General features: G+C 43.4%; 1 protein-coding gene and 2 pseudogenes across 1 annotated transcript; 2 read left to right on the top strand and 1 right to left on the bottom strand.

Annotated features, from left to right (window-relative positions):
• Positions 1–5,606: 5,606 nt before the first annotated feature.
• Positions 5,607–18,589, bottom strand: LOC147961205 (uncharacterized). Its single transcript, XM_087533711.1, has 4 exons — positions 9,369–18,589; positions 9,203–9,260; positions 6,377–9,115; positions 5,607–5,619 (listed from the first exon to the last, which is right to left on the bottom strand). Exons 3-4 carry the CDS (start codon positions 7,570–7,572, stop codon positions 5,607–5,609), a joined length of 1,209 nt encoding a protein of 402 aa, XP_087389837.1. The 5' UTR covers positions 7,573–9,115; positions 9,203–9,260; positions 9,369–18,589.
• On the top strand, positions 18,169–18,592 carry LOC147961204 (uncharacterized; annotated as a pseudogene).
• Positions 18,593–19,651: 1,059 nt separating this feature from the next.
• On the top strand, positions 19,652–20,704 carry LOC147961203 (uncharacterized; annotated as a pseudogene).
• The last annotated feature ends 1,529 nt before the right edge of the window (positions 20,705–22,233 follow it).

The raw sequence follows: 22,233 nt of genomic DNA, 5'->3' as shown, positions 1-22,233 counted from the left end.
AAGGGCCATTGTGAGCTCGTCGTTCTCTCTGTCTGGAAAGAACATCCCTTGCTGCGCTGCTTCGATATACTGCTTAAGCTTCCTGACTGGTATGTCCATTTGATCGTTCGTCCAAATGCACTTCCCAGTTACAGGGTCCAAGGTTCCGCCAGCCCCGAAGAACCAAGTCCGGCAACAGTTTGGCCAGTTAATTGTCTCTGGTTCGATCCCTTTATCAACCAAATCATTCTCAGTCTTGGCCCACTTAGGCCGGGCTACGAGGTAGCCACCTGACCCCGTGCGATGGTGATGCTTCTTCTTCGCAGCATTTTGCTTGTTTGTCGCCGACATCTTCTTACTCTTTTCCGATGTCTTGTGGGCCACAAATGCGGGCCAGTGATCTCTGATCCTCTCATATCTGCCCTTGAATTCTGGTGTCTCATTATTTTCGACAAACTTATTCAGCTCTTTCTTCCACCTCCTGAATAGTTCTGCCATCCTCTTAAGAGCAAAAGACTTGATTAATTGCTCTTTAACTGGCTTCTCTGGATTATCCTCTGGCGGTAGGGTGAAATTTGACTTCAGCTCAGTCCAAAGATCATTTTTCTGCATATCATTGACATAAGACACCTCAGGGTCTTCTGTAGCCGGCTTAAACCATTGTTGGATGCTGATCGGGATCTTGTCCCTAACCAGAACCCCGCACTGAGCAACAAATGCGCTCTTTGTTTGGATGGGTTCAATCGGTTGGCCGTCGGGCGCGATTGCTATGATCTCAAACCTTTCATCCGAGCTCAACTTTTTCTTCGGGCCTCGTCTCTTTACCGAAGTTGTGCTCGATCCGGAGGGCTAGAAAAAAGAACAAAGACTTAATTAATATGTGTACATACCAAAACAATGAATGCATCAATTAGCTAGTCAGCACAGGCTTAACTAATATATATACCTGGCCGGACTCGGTTCGGTCACCGGAGCCATCGTCACGGTCTCCTTCTTGCACCGGCATTGGGTCACCGGAGCCGTCCTCATGTTCTTCTTCTTGCACCGGCATTAGGTCACCGTAGCCAACTTCTTCACCCTCTCCTTCCAGACCATCGGTGTCGTTGAGAAACAACGAGACGGCATCACTTCCTTCTGCGATTATGTCCCTCAACAACGCTTTTTTTGCTTCATCTCGGACGGTGTCCATAGTTTCTACAAAATTTTACGACATGGCAATTGTTATTCAAACATGACAGATGGATATATTAGTGGCAAACGTAGAACTAGCTACCTAATCATAGTAAGGAATCATATATATTAATTAGTGGCCTCGACGCTGCTTCTCTAGGGTTTGGGGTGGCCTCGACAACGCTTCAAGGGTTTGGGGTGGCCTCGAGAACGCTTCAAGGAGGGGGTAATATCGACCCCCCCCCCACGTGTTGAAGCTATCGGGAGGGGGTATATCGACAACGACGACACTACATCTATGTCCCTCGACGACCCTCGTTCCCGATAAACTCCTCTATTCTTTCTTCTCCTCTTTTTTTTCTTCTTCCTCTTCTTTTTTTATCCTCTTCTTCCTCTCATGTTCAAGAGGATCGCCGAGGGGTTGGGAGGTTGCCTAGTGTCAAAGGATTCAACAAAACCATGTCTTCATCATTAGGCGAAAGTAACAGGTGCATGATGGTATGAAGCTCTCCAAAGTTATTTTGGAACGGAGTCCTAGATAGGATAATTCGCTTTTTGGTACAAAGTTCAGCAAGAACCTTCCAAATATCGTTATTTGGAAGGCCTTTGCTGAAATTCATACAAAAAGGAAAATTATCCTATCCGGGACACCATTCCAAAATAAATTTGGAGGACTTCGTCATGCCCTGGTTACTTCCGGCTAATGATGAAGCCATGGATTTCTTCAATACTTTGACACTAGGAAACCTCTCTCGACCCTCGGCGATCCTCGACCCCTCGAACCCTCGATAACCCTGGACCCCTGGACCCCTCGAACCCTCGATGACCCTAGACCCCCTCTCGACCCCCTCATGTCGAAGTTATCGGGTAGGGGGTATATCGACAACGACATACCCAATACATGCATACATACATGCATATCACATGCATCCATACATATATGAACAAAATTAATATCTACTAATTAACAACCTAAATAAAAAAACTAATACATATAGGAAGAAGAAGAAAAAAGAAGAGAAGACAGAATAGAGGAGAAGACTTCCTCTTCTTCCTCTCCTCTTCTTCTCCCTCTTCTTCCCCTTCTTCCTCGCCTCTCTCATGAATGTCCGACGTTCTCGACCCCCCCCCCCACGTGTCGAAGAAAAAAAAGAAAAAAATAGGAGAAGAAGAAAGGAATAGAAGAGAAAAGAGAAAATAGAATATATATTTCCTTTCCTCTTCTTCTCCTCTTCTTTTTCTTCTTTTTTTCTTCTTCTTATTTATTTCTCCTCGTCTTCCTCTCCCCTCTCGGCGACCCTAGATCCCCTCTCGACCCTCGACCCCTAGGCGACCGTCGACCCCTCTCTTTTTTTTCCTCTTCTTTTTTATCCTCTTCTTCCTCTACCGCTCGGCGACCCTCGACGACCCTCGTTCCCGATAAAAAAAAGAGGAAGAAGAAGAAAAAAAAAGAGGAGAAGAAAGAATAGAGGAGATCTTCTCCTCTATTCTTTCTTCTCCTCTTTTTTTTCTTATTCCTCCTCTTTTTTTATCCTCTTCTTCCTCTCATGTTCGACGACCCTCGACCCCTCGGCGACCCTAGACCCCCTCTCGACCCTCGACCCCTCGGCGACCGTCGACCCCCTCTCGACCCTCGACCCCTCGGCAACCCTCGACGACCCTCGTTCCCGATAAAAAAAGAGGAAGAAGAAGAAAAAAAGAGGAGAAGAAAGAATAGAGGAGAAGATCTCCTCTATTCTTTCTTCTCCTCTTTTTTTTCTTCTTTCTCTTCTTTTTTTATCCTTTTCTTCCTCTCATGTTCGACGACCCCCTCTCGACCGTCGACCCCCTCTCGACCCTCATATATAAAACATTTTCTTCCTTCTATTCCTTCTTCCTAAATATATAAAACTTTTTTTAAATGAAACTAACCTAAAATGTACTAAATCAGAGAACATATATAGATAAAATGAAACTAACCTAAACTTTTTTTAAAACATCATTACAATTGAAAAAATACATACATACATACAAAAAACATGTAAAAAATACATACATACATATATGAACATACATCAAAAAATACGTATATCTAAAAAATACATACATACACATATATATGAAAATCTAAAAACATGTAAAAAATAGCATATATAATAAAAAATGCACGGCGGCAGCGGGGGCGGCAGACGTGCGGTGCTCACAGAGGCGGCGACGCGTCGGGGCAGGGGACGGCGGCACGGCGACGGCGACGGGGCAGGGGCGGCGCGCGTCGGGGCAGGGGACGGCGACGCGCGGCAACGGTGTCGGCCGAGGGCGCGGGCGACGGCGTCGGGGGAGGGCGCGGGCGACGGCCGGCGAGGGCGCGGGCGACGGCGACTCGGGGCGCGGGCGACGGCGACGGCCGGGGCGGCGGGCGGCGTTGGGGCAGCCTGGCGGCGTCGATGTGCTCGGCGTCGTCGGGGGCAACTGCGAGGGAAATGTGAAATTTTCCTAAGTGCTGGCTTATATAGCAAAGGCATTGGTCACGGTTCGTGGCACAAACCATGACCAATGCCCCCCTTTAGTCCCGGTTGGTGCCACCAACCGAGACCAAAGGCCTCTTTTCAGCAGCCCAAAGGGCGGGAAGCGGCGGCCTTTGGTCTCGGTTGGTGGCACCAACCGGGACTAAAGGGGGGCATTGGTCACGGTTTGTGCCACGAACCGTGACCAATGTCCCCCTTTATTCCCGGTTGGTGCCACCAACCGGGACCAAAGGCCTTGTGCGGCTGTTGCGTCGAAAGTTTAGTCCCACCTTGCTAGTTAAGAGGGGTGCGCAGTGATTTATAAGCCCCACTGCCGCACCCCTCTCGAGCTCCTCTCCATTGCAGGCTTACGGGCCTAATTGTCACTGCTATGCCTGTGGGCCTACTGGGCCTCCTGCGGGCCTGAATCCTGGCCCTTGGATGGGTTTCTAGTCGTATTCAGGCCGTGGGGGCCCAGTAGGTGGCATTTTTTTGTTGCTTTATTTATTTTCTTTTGTTTTTTACTTTATTTTTTAATTCTTTATCCTTTTAGTTTTAGAAAAATTATAAACTTTTTGTTAATGCCATTAGTTTTCAAATTTGAAAACACTTTTTTAGTTTTTTTGTTTTCTTTGTTGCTTTATTTATTTTATTTTGTGATTAACTTTACTATAAAAATAGTTTTTTCCTGTTTTTTGATTTGTTTTTTGCATTATTTATTTTCTTTTTTTTTTGCTTTAATTTTTAATTATGTTTGCTTTTAGGTTAGCAAAATTATAAACTTTCTGTTAGTGCCATTAGTTTTAGAAAAATTATAAACTTTCTGTTAGTGCCATTAGTTTTCAAATTTGAAAACACTTTTTTAGTTTTTTTGTTTTCTTTGTTGCTTTATTTATTTTATTTTGTGATTAACTTTACTATAAAAATAGTTTTTTCCTGTTTTTTTATTTTTTTTGCATTATTTATTTTCTTTTGTTTTTTGCTTTAATTTTTAATTCTGTTTGCTTTTAGGTTAGCAAAATTATAAACTTTCTATTAGTGCCATTAGTTTTAGAAAAATTATAAACTTTCTGTTAGTGCCATTAGTTTTCAAATTTGAATAGTTAAAATTTGAATTCTTTGAAAATTGTTTGAATCACAAGTTTGTGATTAACTTACTAAAAAATGAGAATAGATGCGCTTATAGATAAAATTCAACCTAAATTCCTAGTAAATTTCTATGAATTTCAGAGAAATTCACTATGAATTTAGGTTAAACTTTTCTCTATTAGGGCATCTATTTTCACTTCGAGAGGAGCTCAACAAGGCAGAGAGGGAAGGGCTTATAAACCGGTGTGAGCCCCCTTCGGTTGGCGAGGTGGGACTAAACTCTGCCCGCAACGAGGACCAACCCTTTAGTCCCGGTTTGTGGCACAAACCGGGACTAATGGTCATGGGCCAGGGGCGAGGAGCAAAATTATAAACTTTTTGTTAGTGCCATTAGTTTTAGAAAGTTGAAAGTTTTGGCATGGGCCAGGGACTAATGGTCATGGTATTACGAGGGCCGAACCATAAGACATGAAAGCATTTCAAATGAACTCTGAAAAAGTTGAAAGTTGGGATGGTATCATAATTTCACCCACATACCATGTGCATGTACAAAACGGACAATGGTAGCATGTTCGTGTGTTACAAAGTTGGCATGGTACCATCATAATAGTTGCGGGAGAAAGTCTTCACTTTTTCTTCACTTGTGTCATTTGCTTATTGCGCCGTAACCATGGATAATCTTCATTATTTATCAGGATGCTTGGGTCAGCCTTGACATTGAAGGGAGGAATTTCATGAAACTTTTCATAATCTTCAGACATGTCTGTCTTGCCGACCACTCCCAGGATGTCCCTTTTTCCTGAAAGAACTATGTGGCGCTTGGCTCATCGTATGATGTATTCACTTCCTTATATTTTCTTTTTCTCGGTTTGGTAGACATGTCCTTCACATAGATAACCTGTGCCACATAATTGGCTAGGACAAACGGTTCGTCACTGTACCCAAGATTTTTCAGATCCACTGTTGTCATTCCGTACTGTGGGTCTACCTGTACCCCGCCGCCTAACAGATTGACCCATTTGCACTTAAACAAAGGGACCTTAAAATCAGGTCCGTAGTCAAGTTCCCATATGTCCACTATGTAACCATAATATGTGTGCTTTCCGCTCTCGGTTGCTGCATCAAAGCGGACACCGCTGTTTTGGTTGGTGCTCTTTTGATCTTGGGCGATCGTGTAAAATGTATTCCCATTTATCTCGTATCCTTTGTAAGTCAATACAGTCAAAGATGGTCCCCTGAACAACAAGTACAACTCATCACAAACAGTGTTGTCACCTCTGAGACGTGTTTCCAACCAACTGCTGAAAGTCCTGATGTGTTCACATGTAATCCAGTCGTCGCACTGCTCCGTGTGTTTGGAGCGCAGACTGTTTTTGTGTTCATCGACATACGGGGTCACCAAGGTAGAGTTCTATAGAACTGTGTAGTTTGCTTGAGACCAAGAATATCCGTCCCTGCATATTATTGAGTCTCTTCCAAGAGTGCCTTTTCCAGTCAGTCTCCCCTCATACCGCGATTTAGGGAGACCTATCTTCTTAAGGCCAGGAATGAAGTCAACACAAAACCCGATAACATCCTCTATTTGATGGCCCATGGAGATGCTTCCTTCTGGCCTAGCACGGTTATGGACATATTTCTTTAGGACTCCCATGAACCTCTCAAAGGGGAACATATTGTGTAGAAATATGGGCCCCAGGATGACAATCTCATCGACTAGATGAACTAGGACGTGCGTCATGATATTGAAGAAGGATGGTGGGAACACCAGCTCGAAACTGACAAGACATTGCGCCACATCACTCCTTAGCCTTGGTACGATTTCTGGATCGATCACCTTCTGAGAGATTGCATTGAGGAATGCACATAGCTTCACAATGGCTAATCGGACGTTTTCCGGTAGAAGCCCCCTCAATGCAACCGGAAGCAGTTGCGTCATAATCACGTGGCAGTCATGAGACTTTAGGTTCTGAAACTTTTTCTCTGGCATATTTATTATTCCCTTTATATTCGACAAGAAGCCAGTCGTGACCTTCATACTGAGCAGGCATTCAAAGAAGATTTCTTTCACTTCTTTCGTAAGAGCGTAGCTGGCAGGACCTTTATACTGCTTCGGAGGCATGCCGTCTTTTTCGTGCAAACATTGCAGGTCCTCCCGTGCCTCAGGTGTATCTTTTGTCTTCCCATACACGCCCAAGAAGCCTAGCAGGTTCACGCAAAGGTTCTTCGTCACGTGCATCACGTCGATTGAGGAGCGGACCTCTAGGTCTTTCCAGTAGGGTAGGTCCCAAAATATAGATTTCTTCTTCCACATGGGTGCGTGACCCTCAGCGTCATTCGGAACAGCTAGTCCACCGGGACCCTTTCCAAAGATTACGTAGTGTAAAGCATTGACCATAGCAAGCACGTGATCACCGGTGCGCATGGCGGGCTTCTTCCGGTGATCTGCCTCGCCTTTGAAATGCTTGCCTTTCTTTCGACATTGATGGTTGGTCGGAAGAAATCGACGATGGCCCAGGTACACATTCTTCCTGCATTTGTCCAGGTATATACTTTCAGTGTCATCTAAACAGTGCGTGCATGCGTGGTATCCTTTGTTTGTCTGTCCTGAAAGGTTACTGAGAGCGGGCCAATCGTTGATGGTCACGAACAGCAATGCCTTAAGGTTAAATTCCTCCTGTCTGTGCTCATCCCACGTACGTACACCGTTTCCATTCCACAGCTGTAAAAGTTCTTCAACTAATGGCCTTAGGTACACATCAATTTCGTTGCCGGGTTGCTTAGGGCCTTGGATGAGAACTGGCATCATAATGAACTTCCGCTTCATGCACATCCAAGGAGGAAGGTTATACATACATAGAGTCACGGGCCAGGTGCTGTGATTGTTGCTCTGCTCCCCGAAAGGATTAATGCCATCCGCGCTTAAAGCAAACCATACATTCCTTGGGTCCTTTGCAAACTCATCCCAGTACTTTCTATCGATTTTTCTCTATTGCGACCCGTCAGCGGGTGCTCTCAACTTCCCATCTTTCTTTCGGTTCTCACTGTGCCATCGCATCAACTTCGCATATTATAGGAGCATACCACATCACCTTCGCAACCGTGGTATTATAGGAGCATACCACATCACCTTCGCTGGAACCCTCTTCCTGAGGGGCTCGCCGTCAACATCACCAGGGTCATCTCGTCTGATCTTATACCGCAATGCACCGCATACCGGGCATGCGTTCAGATCCTTGTATGCACCACGGTAGAGGATGCAGTCATTAGGGCATGCATGTATCTTCTCCACCTCCAATCCTAGAGGGCATACGACCTTCTTTGATGCGTATGTACTGTCGGGCAATTCGTTATCCTTTGGAAGCTTCTTCTTCAATATTTTCAGTAGATTCTCAAATCCTTTGTCAGCCACATCATTCTCTGCCTTCCACTGCAGCAATTCCAGTACGGTACCGAGCTTTGTGTTGCCATCTTCGCAATTGGGGTATAACCCTTTTTTGTGATACTCTAACATGCGATCAAACTTCAGCTTCTCCTTTTGACTTTCGCATTGCGTCCTTGCATCGACAATGACCCGGCGGAGATCATCATCATCGGGCACATCGTCTGGTTCCTCTTGATCTTCAGCAGCTTCACCCGTTGCAGCATCATTGGGCACATCGTCCGGTTCCTCTTGATCTTCACCAGCTCCCCCCGTTGCAGCATCACCGTATTCAGGGGGCACATAGTTGTCATCGTACTCTTCTTCTTCGCCGTCTTCCATCATAACCCTTGTAAAGCAGGTGGGAGTGAAGGATTTTACGGTTAGAGTAAGACCTCGTATTCCCACATTGAGTGCATGGACAACACATAAAACCATTCTGCTTGTTTGCCTCAGCCGCATTGAGAAACTCATGCACGCCCTTAATGTACTCGCGGGTGTGTCTGTCACCGTACATCCATTGTCGGTTCATCTACGTGCATTATATATAATTAAGTGTCCAAATTAATAGAAGTTCATCATCACATTAAAACCAAAGTGCATACATAGTTCTCATCTAACAACATATAGCTCTCCAGAGCATCTAATTAATTAAACCATACATTGAAACTATGTAAAACATTTCAATGCGAAAACAAATGCGATCATAATCGCAACCAAGGTAACAATTGATCCAACGGCATAATGATACCAAGCCTCGGTATGAATGGCATATTTTCTAATCTTTCTAATCTTCAAGCGTATTGCATCCATCTTGATCTTGCGATCATCGACGACATCCGCAACATGCAACTCCAATATCATCTTCTCCTCCTCAATTTTTTTTTATTTTTTCCTTCAACAAATTGTTTTCTTCTTCAACTAAATTTAACCTCTCGACAATAGGGTCGGTTGGCATTTCCGATTCACATACATCCTACATAAATAAAATCTATGTCACGTTGGTCGGCATAATTTTCATAAACAATAAATGAACCAATAGTTATAAAGATAATATATATACCACATTCGAATCATAGACAGGACGAGGGCTGACGGAGGCGGATACCAAAACCATCGCACTATATAAGATGCAATAATAAAAGTAAGAAAATAATACAAGTATCTATGTAAACATACAAGTAAGAATATTTTTCCTTTCAGAAAGAAGATAAGAACAAGAGGCTCACCACGGTGGTGCCGGCGATGAGCTCGGCGCGGGTGATCGACGGCGGTGAAGACGGGGACGGGGCGTGACGGACCGCTAAACCTAGACAAATATTATGAAAAATGGAGCTTGGAGGTCGAGCTTGGAGAGGAGAAAGCTTAAGTAGTATGGCTCGGGCATTCCATCGAACACCTTGTGTGCATAGGAGGTGAGCTAGAGCACCACCAAGCCCTCTCCCCCTCGGCCAGAGAAAAACAGAGCACTGGGGTGCTCTGCTCGCGAGCAAGGGGTATATATAGGCACCTCATTGGTCCCGGTTGGTGACATGAGCCGGGACTAAAGGGGAGCCTTTGGTCCCGGTTCAAGCCACCAACCGGGACCAATGGTGGTGGGCCAGGAGCGAGGCCCATTGGTCCCAGTTCATCCCACCAACCGGGACCAAAAGGTCCAGATGAACCGGGACCAATGGCCCACGTGGCCCGGCCGGCCCCTTGGGCTCACGAACCGGGACCAATGCCCACATTGGTCCCGGTTCTGGACTGAACCGGGACTAATGGGCTGACCCGGCCTGGACCAAAGCCCTGTTTTCTACTAGTGTTTATACATGATACATGTGGTGACTAAAGTCGGGTCGGCTCGTGGAGCACGCGCGAGTGATTCATGGATTGGGGGCTGAAAGGACCTTTGTCCCAACGACCCTCTGTGTGGATCTTTGTGGCGAAGTGATAGGGCAGGTTGAGACCACCTAGGAGAGAGGTGGGCCTGGCCCTGGTCGGCGTTCGCGGTTATTTCAAGATAACACGTTTAACGAGATCTTGGTATTTGATCTGAGTCTGGCCACTGGCCTATACGCACTAACCATCAATGCGGGGACAGTTATGGGCACTCGACGTCGTGGTATGAGCCGAAGCCTTCGTGACATTAGTGACTGAGCGGCGCGCGCCGGGTTGGACCGCGTAACGCAACTTCCTTTGTAATGGAGGTTGCTAGGTCTGCTCTCCGGCCGCCCTCGCAACGTGCAGGTGTGCAATGGGCGATAGGCCCAGACCCCTGCGCCATAGGATTTAGACCGGCGTGCTGACCTCTCTGTTGTGCCTAGGTAGGGCTGCGACGTGTTGATCTTCCGAGGCCGGGCATGACCCAGGAAAGTGTGTCTGGCCAAATGGGATCGAGCGTGTTGGGTTATGTGGTGCACCCCTGCAAGGAAGTTAATCTATTCGAATAGTCGTGATCTTCGGTAACAGGACGACTTGGAGTTGTACCTTGACCTTATGACAACTAGAACCGGATACTTAATAAAACACACCCTTCCAAGTGCCAGATACAACCGGTGATCGCTATCTCACAGGGCGACGAGGGGAGGATCATCGGTTAGGATTATGCTACACGATGCTACTTGGTGAACTTGCCATCTACTCTCTTCTCCTGCTGCAAGATGGAGGTTACCAGAAGCGTAGTCTTCGACAGGACTAGTTATCCCCCTCTTATTCCGGCTTTCTGCAGTTCAGTCCACATATGATACCCTTATTCCATTTGATACCAATGCATACATATGTAGTGTAGCTCCTTGCTTGCGAGTACTTTGGATGAGTACTCACGGTTGCTTTACTCCCTCTTTTCCCCCTTTCTATACTCGATTGATGCGACCAGACGTTGGAGCCCAGGAGCGAGACGCCACCGTCGACGACTACTACTACTCAGGAGGTGTCTACTACTACGTGCAGCCCGCTGACGACGACCAGGAGTAGTTTAGGAGGATCCTAGGCAGGAGGCTTGCGCCTCTTTCGATCTGTATCCCAGTTTGTGCTAGCCTTCTTAAGGCAAACTTGTTTAACTTATGTCTGTACTCAGATATTGTTGCTTCCGCTGACTCGTCTATGATCGAGCTCTTGTATTCGAGCCCTCGAGGCCCCTGGCTTGTAATATGATGCATGTATGACTTATTTTATTTGTAGAGTTGTGTTGTGATATCTTCCCGTGAGTCCCTGATCTTGATCGTACACGTTTGCATGTATGATTGGTGTACAATTGAATCGGGGGCGTCACAACGGGAATCACAAACTTCAACACAAGTATTTCTCAAATTCACAACTACTCAACTAGCATGACTCTAATATCACCATCTCCATATCTCAAAACAATTATCAAGTATCAAACTTCTCTTAGTATTCAATGCACTCTATATGAAAGTTTTTATTATACCCCTCTTGGATGCCCATCATATTAGGACTAAATTCATAACCAAAGAAAATTACCATGCTGTTTAGGACTCTCAAAATAATATAAGTGAAGCATGAGAGTTCATCTATTTCTACAAAATAAAACCACCACCGTGCTCTAAAAGGATATAAGTGAAGCACTAGAGCAAATGACAAACTACTCCGAAAGATATAAGTGAAGATCAATGAGTAGTCGAATAATTATGCAACTATGTGAAGACTCTCTAACATTTAATAATTTCAGATCTTGGTATTTTATTGAAACAGCAAGCAAAACTAAAGAAAATAAATTGACGCTCCAAGCAAAACACATATCATGTGGCGAATAAAAATATAGCTCCAAGTAAAGTTACCGATGAACGAAGACGAAAGAGGGGATGCCTTCTGGGGAATCCCCAAGCTTAGGCTCTTGGTTGTCCTTGAATATTACCTTGGGGTGCCTTGGGCATCCCCAAGCTTAGGCTGTTGCCACTCCTTATTCCATAGTCCATCGAATCTTTACCCAAAACTTGAAAACTTCACAACACAAAACTTAACAGAAAACTCGTAAGCTCCGTTAGCGAAAGAAAACAAAACACCACTTCAAGGTACTGTAATGAGCTCATTATTTATTCATATTGGTGTTAAACCTACTGTATTCCAACTTCTCTATAGTTTATAAACTATTTTACTAGCCATAGATTCATCAAAATAAGCAAACAACACACGAAAAACAGAATCTGTCAAAAACAGAACAGTCTGTAGTAATCTGGATAAAACGTATACTTCTGGAAATCATAAAATTCTCAAATAAATTGCTGGATCTGAGGACTTTATCTATTAATCATCTTCAAAAATAATTAACTAAATAGCACTCTCCAAATAAAAATGGCATCAATTCTCGTGAGCGCTAAAGTTTCTGTTTTTTACAGCAAGATCAACAAGACTTTCCCCAAGTCTTCCCAATGGTTATGCTTGGCACAAACACTAATTAAAACATAAAAAATCAATAATAACAGAGGCTAGATAAATTATTTATTACTAAACAGGAGCAAAAAGTAAGGAACAAAAATAAAGTTGGGTTGCCTCCCAACAAGCGCTATCGTTTAACGCCCTAGCTAGGCATGATGATTTCAATGATGCTCACATAAAGGATAAGAATTGAAACATAAAGAGAGCATCATGAAGAATATGACTAGAAAATTTAAGTCTAACCCACTTCCTATGCATAGGAATTTTGTGAGCAAACAACTTGTGGGAACAAGAATCAACTTGCATAGGAAGGTAAAACAAGCATAACTTCAAAATTTTAAGCACATAGAGGGGAAACTTGATATTATTGCAATTCCTACAAGTATATATTCCTCCCTCATAATAATTTTCAATAGCATCATGAATGAATTCAACAATATAACCATCACATAAAGCATTCTTTTCATGATCTACAAGCATAGAAATTTTATTACTCTCCACATAAGCAAAATTCTTCTCATGAATAGTAGTGGGAGCAAACTCAACAAAATAACTATCACGTGAGGCATAATCCAATTGAAAACTAAAATCATGATGACAAGTTTCATGTATATCATAAATCTTTATAGCATACAAGTCATCACAATAATCATCATAGATAGGCGGCATGCTCTCATCATAATAAATTTGCTCATCAAGACTTGGGGGACAAAAATATCATCTTCATCAAACATAGCTTCCCCAAGCTTGTGGCTTTGCATATCATTGGCATCATGGATATTCAAGGAATTCATACTAACAACATTGCAATCATGCTCATCATTCAAATATTTAGTGCCAAACATTTTAATGCATTCTTCTTCTAACACTTTGGCACAATTTTCCTTTCCATCATACTCACGAAAGATATTAAAAAGATGAAGCATATGAGGCAAACTTAATTCCATTTTTTTGTAATTTTATTTTATAAACTAAACTAGTGATAAAACAAGAAACTAAAAGACTCGATTGCAAGATCTAAAGATATACCTTCAAGCGCTAACCTCCCCGGCAACGGCGCCAGAAAAGAGCTTGATGTCTAGTACACAACCATCTTCTTGCAGACGTTGTTGGACCTCCAAGTGCAGAGGTTTGTAGGACAGTAGCAAATTTCCCTCAAGTGGATGACCTAAGATTTATGAATCCGTAGGAGGCGTAGGATCAAGATGGTCTCTCTCAAGCAACCCTGCAACCAAATAACAAAGAGTCTCTTGTGTCCCCAACACACACAATACAATGGTAAATTGTATAGGTGCACTAGTTCAGCGAAGAGATGGTGATACAAGTGGTATATGGATGGTAGATAAAGGTTTTTGTAATCTGAAAATATAAAAACAGCAAGGTAAATAATGATAAAAGTGAGCGTAAACGGTATTGCAATGCTAGGAAACAAGGCCTATGGTTCATACTTTCGCTAGTGCAAGTTCTCTCAACAATAATAACATAATTGGATCACATAACTATCGCTCAACATGCAACAAAGAGTCACTCCGAAGTCACTAATAGCGGAGAGCAAACGAAGAGATTATGGTAGGGTATGAAACCACCTCAAAGTTATTCTTTCCAATCAATCAGTTGGGCTATTCCTATAGGTGTCACAAACAGCCCTAGAGTTCGTACTAGAATAACACCTTAAGACACAAATCAACCAAAACCCTAATGTCACCTAGATACTCCAATATCACCTCAAGTATCAGTGGGTATGATTATATGATATGCATCACACAATCTCGGATTCATCTATTCAACCAACACGTAGGACCTCAAAGAGTGCACCAAAGTTTCTACCGGAGAATCACGACGAAAACGTGTGCCAACCCCTATGCATAGGTTCATGGGCGGAACCCGCAAATTGATCACCAAAACATACATCAAGTGAATCACGTGGTATCCCATTGTCACCACAGATACGCACGGCAAGACATACATCAAGTGTGCTCAAATATTTAAAGACTCAATCTGATAAGATAACTTCAAAGGGGAAACTCAATCCATTACAAGAGAGTAGAGGGGGAAGAAAACATCATAAGATCCAACTATAATTGCAAAGCTCGCGATACATCAAGATCCTATCACCTCAAGAACATGAGAGAGAGAGAGATCAAACACATAGCTACTGGTACATACCCTCAGCCCCGAGGGAGAACTACTCCCTCCTCGTCATGGAGAGCACCAGGATGATGAAGATGGCCATCGGAGAGGGATTCCCCCTTCGGCAGGGGGCCGGAACGGGTCTAGATTGGTTTTCGGTGGCTACGGAAGCTTTTGGCAGCGGAACTCCTGATCTATTGTGCTCCCCGATCGTTTTAGGGTATATGGAGATATATAGGCGGAAGAAGTACGTCAGGGGAGTCACGAGGGGCCCACAAGGGTGGAGGGCGCGCCCCCCTACCTCGTGGCTTCCTCAAAGCTTTCTTGACGTGGACTCCAAGTCTCCCGGGTTGTTTTCCTTCCAAAAATAAGTGGCGCCACTTTCCGGTCATGAGTGTGATGAAATTTTGAAAAAATATTTCAAACTTTCCGGTCATATTACGTATCATACTTTGAAAAAAATTCCAAAAAAAATTTTGAAACCAATTTTTTTTTCTGTTACTAGTGGCGCCACTAGTAAGTTTGAATTATTTTCATTTTCCCCCTCTAGATCTTAAAAGCCCCGTATCTTTCATTCTGTTAGGTTTTTAGGGATTTTGAAGATGTTGAACGACGTTCCCCCGTTTAATTCAGATGTAACTTTTCGAGTAGATGATTTTTATATAAAAAACTTTTTAATCCGAGTTCGTATGCAAAAGTTATACCCATTTTACTAAATTCCAGAGAGATTTTGCAAATAAAGTCGAAATTCATATTTGTAAATTTTCCCAACAACTAGACCACATATCACATGGGAAACTTATTTTCTTTTTTTTGACATTTTCATCATTTTCTTTTATTTTATTTTTAACTGAAAAGGCGGTCCACGGGGGGGGTGCATTTAGCACCAGGGTTACTAATGGCGCACCTGATGTGTGGTGCGCCATTAGTAGTTTTAAAAAAATAAAAAAAAATTGTTAGTAATGGCGCACCATGGGATAGGGTGGTGCGCCATTAGTAATATGTCAATAATGGCGCACCTGTTTCTGGTGCGCCACTGCTATATAGCAGTGGCGCGCCACATACATGGTGCGCCATTAATGTCCATATCATCTATAGCCCTTTTCCTAGTAGTGTTATACTCCTTTATCAATTCCTAGTACACCTTGGGAAGATATTTCCATGGATTTTGTTCTTGGATTACCACGCACTAAGAGCGGGAGTGATTCAGTTTTTGTGGTGGTTGATAGGTTTAGCAAAATGGCTCATTTTATCCCGTGTCACAAGAGCGATGATGCTTCACACATTGCTGATTTGTTTTTCAGGGAAGTCATGCGACTACATGGAGTACCACGCACTATTGTTGTTTCAGATCGTGACACCAAGTTTCTGAGCTATTTTTGGGAAACATTGTGGGCAAAGCTAGGAAAGAAGCTTCTCTTTTCCACCACATGCCACCCAGAAATGGATGGACAAACTAAAGTTATCAAGCGCACACTATCCATGATGCTGAGAGCAGTTTTAAAGAAAATTTTGAAGATGTGGGAAGAGTGTCTCCCCCATGTGGAGTTTGCATACAACAGGGCAGTACATTCAACCACTATTTTTTGTCCTTTTGAATTGTTTATGGTTTCAAACCTGCTGCTCCCATAGATATTTTGCCTTTACCATTCCAGGAGCGGACTAATCTTGATGCAAGTAAGAGTGCTGACTTCATGAAGAAAATTCATGAGAAGACCAAGGAGAATATTGACAAGATGACTGAACAATATGCAAAACGAGCAAACAAGGGAAGAAAGAAGGTATTGTTTGAAGAAGGTGATCTTGTGTGAGTGCACCTGCGGAAGGATCGTTTCCCGGATCAACGCAAATGCAAGTTACAACCACGTAGAGATGGTCCATTCAAAGTGCTTGCGAAGATCAATGACAATGCCTGCAAGATTGACCTTCCGATGAATTATGGTGTTAGTCCAACCTTGAATGTGTCCGACCTCTCTCCATACTTTGGACCATCAGAGTCGAGGACGACTCCTTTTCAAGAGGGGGAGGATGATGAGGACACCACAATCATCGACAAGTCTCCAACAATTATTGGTCCAATCACAAGAAATCGCGCCAAACTAATAAGTGACCAGGTGAACGCTAACTTAAGTTTACCTTGTAACCTTGATGACACAACTATGATTTCATCTCCATTGTTGTTGGTTGAACTTAGGTATCACATGGAAGAAACCCAACAACCTATGAGCTCTTAAAGCAACCGGTTTGGAGGAAACAAGTTTCAAGTGAAGCTGGTGTTGTCAGTTTTTACCTTTGATGTTTTGGTGTGCCACACCCATGTGATAGAGAGACGGGGCTATAGGGGTACATCAACAGAAGTTACATCAAATTATCTTTTCAATGCAAAAAACCCACATCATTTGGAGTTGTGAGTCAAAAGTTGTAGTCATTCTCGTGGAAGGTGTCCAGGCTGTCAAGGCTTCGCGAATTTTCGAGGAGCTCTCCAACAACTCCCAAAGTTGACTGCTTATTCCCTCAAGAAAGCCATGCAAACATTTTTACTTTTGAAACCATTTTTACACCTATCCAAGGGGGGTTGTCTTTGCTATAAAACCCCATCTCCCCCATCCTCTTGAGAACCTTTTGTCAAACCATTTAGCTACAAGCTTATGCAGCAAGACTGCTAGAGAGATCCAAGAGATCTTGCTACCTTTACTCTTGTGAGTTCATTCGGATTCGTGAGAAGGAGCCTCTGGTTCCCCCTAGTTCATGCTCTACGGTTCCAACCGTTTTGTGTGGATTAGTCCCGGTTTGTGGTTCTACGATTGTTTGGACAACGGGTTGGAGTTCTTGTATTTTCGGCCAGCCTTCCCCAACGTCCGGATTGCATCCAACCTTGGCAGGTATAAAGCTAATTATCCCGGCTGCTTGCAGCTAATATCTCTCCCGATTCGATCCTACGGCGTGAAGATCGGGCCACCCTCAGGCGTGAACTCGTTCATCGGGTTCCCACCTATCAAGAAAGGTGAGAAGAGATGGATTCTCTGCAGGACCTTGCTTTCGCTTTCGCTCGATTTGTGGCCAGGGAACATCGAGGCTTTCGTTTTCCTCACCGGACTTTTGGTCCGGCTGCTTCTCGTCGCCGGAACTTCGGCCACCGCCATCAGCGTCGCCTGAACAGGAATGGCGGCGGAGGGCCGCCGCAATGCACCATACCATGCTCTTCTTCGTCGCTACGGTCCTGGTGGTGGCCTGCTTCGCCACCATGCCCATCGTCAGCGCCTCCATTGTGGTCACGGCCGGATGCACCGCAGCAACTCCCCTAGAGCGTCAGGACCAAGTACCAGGGTGGTTGCGCCCAGGGAAGAGGTTCTGGTCATACCTCAAGAGGTTGCTGCCGCACCAAACGCCGTCGGCGAACGGGTTGCTGCAGGGCCGAACGTCGCTGCAGAGGTCGGAAACGAGTACGAGGATGAGGCCTCTGCCTCCAACATCACTACGGATGCCGCGGAACTGCCGCCTCCACCCCCGGTGTATGCGCCCATGGAGTGGATGCTTGCTGGACCAAGTGCCGGGTGGCTCGTCGATGACCCAGATCGCTACTTCCCCGACGCCGTCTGATGAGGACACGGAGCACTTCAACCCGCCGGGCTACGATCCACTGCCGGAGTTCTCCTCGCCGCCGGCTGCAGTCCCTCTGGACGCGCTCAGGCCCCGGCTCGTCATCAACCTCCTGCCGAAGATGAAGACGGAGGAGATCGAGGCTGATGCGCCGACGCACACTCTCCCAGTGCGCCACGACCTCAACCTCCCGGCGCTGGAAGTGGAGGAGGAGGAGCACCAGGAAGCAGCGCCGCTGTCCGCACGCCTGACGCCCTCGCCGGAAGCCCGTGTGGTCCTCCGCCGCTTCGCATCAGCCATGGCTGTCTGCCCCGCTGGAATCCACGCCGGCACTTGGTCGCTGTAGGAGCCGTCCCTGAGCGCTGGCCTGAAGTAGAGCTCGAACGAGCGATTGTGGAGTGGATGTGTGATTTGGGGTGTACCTTATCCACTCCCTCCTCGATTCCTTTTACACGCTTCAGCGGTGCCGACAGAACCATGGGCCACGCCACATGGGCCTATTACTACTGATGTGTAGTATATAGTACTAATATATTCCCGTTTGTATTAGACGTACTCCCAGTTTGTATTTCCTAGCTGGAGATTTATATGGTGTTGTAAACCTATATCGTAGCCCTTATATCCATTAATATCTGTAATATGACATGTTTATTAATATTTGTTTTAGTATATTATAATCAAGGTTGGAAAAAAGGTAGGCGTAAGCAAGGCGGTTGGCCCTCGCCTAGTGCCTAGGCGGTGCTTGAGCGCCCTAGGCGCGGCCTAGACGATAATATAGTTTTACTATCATGATGTATTTGTTAGTATTATATGTTTGTCGATATTAATTTAGGGCATATAAATAAGTTAATTGCCAGCTACCGCCATTTGAATATATCCCATTTGGCATATCACTGCAATATGGTACGACTCCTCGCTTGGGTAGACAATTCCTTGTTTGCCCTGCCTAGACTTTAATTTATGCCCTAGACGAGGCGTTTGGCCATCGCCTAGCACCTAGGCGTGCCTAAGCATCTCCTAGGCATTGCCTTTTCCAACAGTGATTATAACATGTTATTTGGTACCTAAAAAAACATGTTATTTGTTACAACAATTTTATTTTGCATTTTAAAAATATATTTTTTTCATGCAATATTCTCTCATTAATATGAGATGAAAAGGCCAAATAAAATATGTGATTATCTTGAATTATATTTGTGCAATCACACAGTAATGGCATCTCTACTGTATATTACAGTTTGCCTATTACTCATAGGCATTTTTTTATGCCTCCATAGTGCTCTTCCAAATATATCAAAATTCGATGATATAAACATATATGGCTTACAAAATATAAGTGTTCTTTTAGAACATATTTGTCGTTTACCAAAATTAGTTTTACTATCAAGTAAAATTAATCAAATGCATGATCATACATGCAGGAAATATGGCTGACATCAACAAGAAAGAATTCCAAGAACTACAAATAGATGGAAGCAACTATCTATCATGGGCCATGGATATGAAAATATTCTTAAGTGGACGTAGCCTCGGTCCTTGCATTGTCGCACCCCCCGAAAATGCTCCAGAAATACCTCAAGTGGTAAAGTATGCAGCATTGCACTATATAAGGCACCATCTCCATCCTGATTTAAAAACTGGATAATTGATGGTGGAGGATCCCTTAGCTTTATGGGACTCCCTCAAGAAGAGATATGACCAACAAAGAGCAGTAATGTTGCCGGAAGCCCGAAGAGAATGGTCTCTTATAAGGTTTCAGGACTTTAAGTCCGTTGCTGCATATAATTCTGCTGTGCATAAAATTAACTTCAAACTAAGATTTTGCAAGCAACAAGTTTCAGATGCAGACTTAATAGAGAAAACTTTATGCACTTTCCATCCCTCGATGAGGATATTGCAACAGCAGTATCGCCAACAGAAATACACAAAGTATTCTAAGCTCATATACACATTACTTCAGGCCGAGAAGCATGATGAACTTCTCATGAAGAATCACAATGTTCGCCCAACGGGTGCCATGCCTATCCCTGAAGCACATGCTAATGCTCATTCTACTAGTAAATTTGGAAACCATAAAAGGAACTTCCAGAAATTCAAGGGAAAATGGAAAAAGAAATATGGTCAAAAGACCAACGGTCAAACTAAGGGGAAAGGTCATTTCAAGAAAAATGATCAAAATGACAACTCTCAAACTTGTCAAAGGTGTGGATGCATGAATCATCATACTAATCAATGCCGAATTCCCAAGCACCTTGTGGATCTATACATGAAGTATGGAGGAAAAGGCAAACAAGTTCATGGAAATAAAGCTGAAGCTCACATCAACGCCATTCAAGATAACCCTCAAGCTGGTCCTTCTCAAAGCGCTATTCAAGAATACAAGCCAAAGGACGATTTCATCCTCGATGAAGACATGCTTGTGGATTACACCCGAGATGTTTTTGGAGACCTCAGTTAATATCCATAATCAAATTGATGTCACTTAGCTATTTAAATACTATAAGACATTATATATTATATAACAATAAGTACAATAAAGTCTTTCAGACTATGTATATTGCATTATGTGAATCAGACATAATATTGTAATAAATTTATATTTGAGATTGTAATATAAATATTATGTATGTAATTAGATGAATATATGAATAAAAGTAAATTGTTCTAAAATATTCTTTTTCAAAGATATCCGATCTAACAATTTCCATCTAAAAACAATAGAGGTGGATAACAAAGAATATTTGCTTTTAACAAAAAGCAACGGATATGAGGAACGAACTCTTGAAAAATGTTCTTCATTTTCATCCGGATTATACTTTACATACATAAAACCCGTACCTTATGTTGCATACAAAATATTTTTTTTCAAAATCTTGATAAATTCAAGACTTGGCATGATCGCCTTGGTCATCCTGGAATAGGTATGATGAGAAAAATTATAAGTAATTTTGTTGGTCATAATTTACCAATTAAAAGATTTCTCAAATCATCAGATTTTGTATGCACCGCCTGTGCTATCGGGAAATTAATCATTAAGCCATCTTATCTTAAAGTTAAAAATGAGTCGCTTAATTTTCTTGAAAGAATTCAAGGAGATATATGTGGTCCAATACAACCTCTATCCGGACCATTTAGGTACTTCATGGTGCTCATCGATGCATCTACTAGATGGTCACATGTGTGTCTATTATCCACATGTAACCATGCCTTTGCCAAATTAATTGCTCAAATTATCAAATTGAGAGCAAATCATCCTGAACACAGGATAAAAACAATAAGAATGGACAATGCTGCTGAATTTAGTTCATGCGCATTTAATGATTATTGTATGGCTTTAGGAATCCATCTTGAAACATTCAGTATCCTATGTGCATACTCAAAATGGAATGGCTGAATCTTTAATTAAAGGAGTAAAATTAATTGCTAGACCACTATTATAGAATTGCAATTTACCAAACCTCTTGTTGGGGACATGCGGTTTTACACGCCGCAGATCTGATACAAGTCAGACCAACTGCATATCATGAAACCTCCCCATTTCAAATAGTACGTGGCAATCAGCCAAGTATTTCCCACCTGCGAAAATTCGGTTGCGCTGTATACGTACCGATATCGCCACCCCAGCATACCTCTATGGGACCCCATAGAAAATTAGGAATCTATGTGGGATATAATTCTCCGTCAACTATAAAATATTTAGAACCCCTAACAGGGGACCTGTTCACAGCCCGGTACGCTGACTCAATTTTTGATGAGGACCATTTCCCGGCATTAGGGGGAGAAACAAACCACAAAGAATGCCAAGAAATAGATTGGAATGCAACAGGCATTCAGTCCTTAGATCCACGTACTAAAGAATCTGAATCTAAAGTTCAAAAAATTATAGATTTGCAACACTTTGCAAATAACCTGCCAGACGCATTTACTGATCACAAAGGTGTCACTAAATCTTATATCCCCGCAGTTAATGCATCAGAACGACTAGAG

This window comes from Triticum urartu, chromosome 7A (assembly GCF_056163025.1).
Source record: "Triticum urartu cultivar PI428250 chromosome 7A, HENAU_Tu73, whole genome shotgun sequence".
Taxonomy (NCBI): Eukaryota; Viridiplantae; Streptophyta; class Magnoliopsida; order Poales; family Poaceae; genus Triticum; species Triticum urartu.
This window is presented reverse-complemented; position numbering and strand designations above follow the sequence as displayed.

What these genes read in the sequence shown, in the direction of transcription:
- LOC147961205 (XM_087533711.1), bottom strand. Translation starts at nt 7,572, where the DNA reads ATGTATAACCTTCCTCCTTGGATGTGCATGAAGCGGAAGTTCATTATG.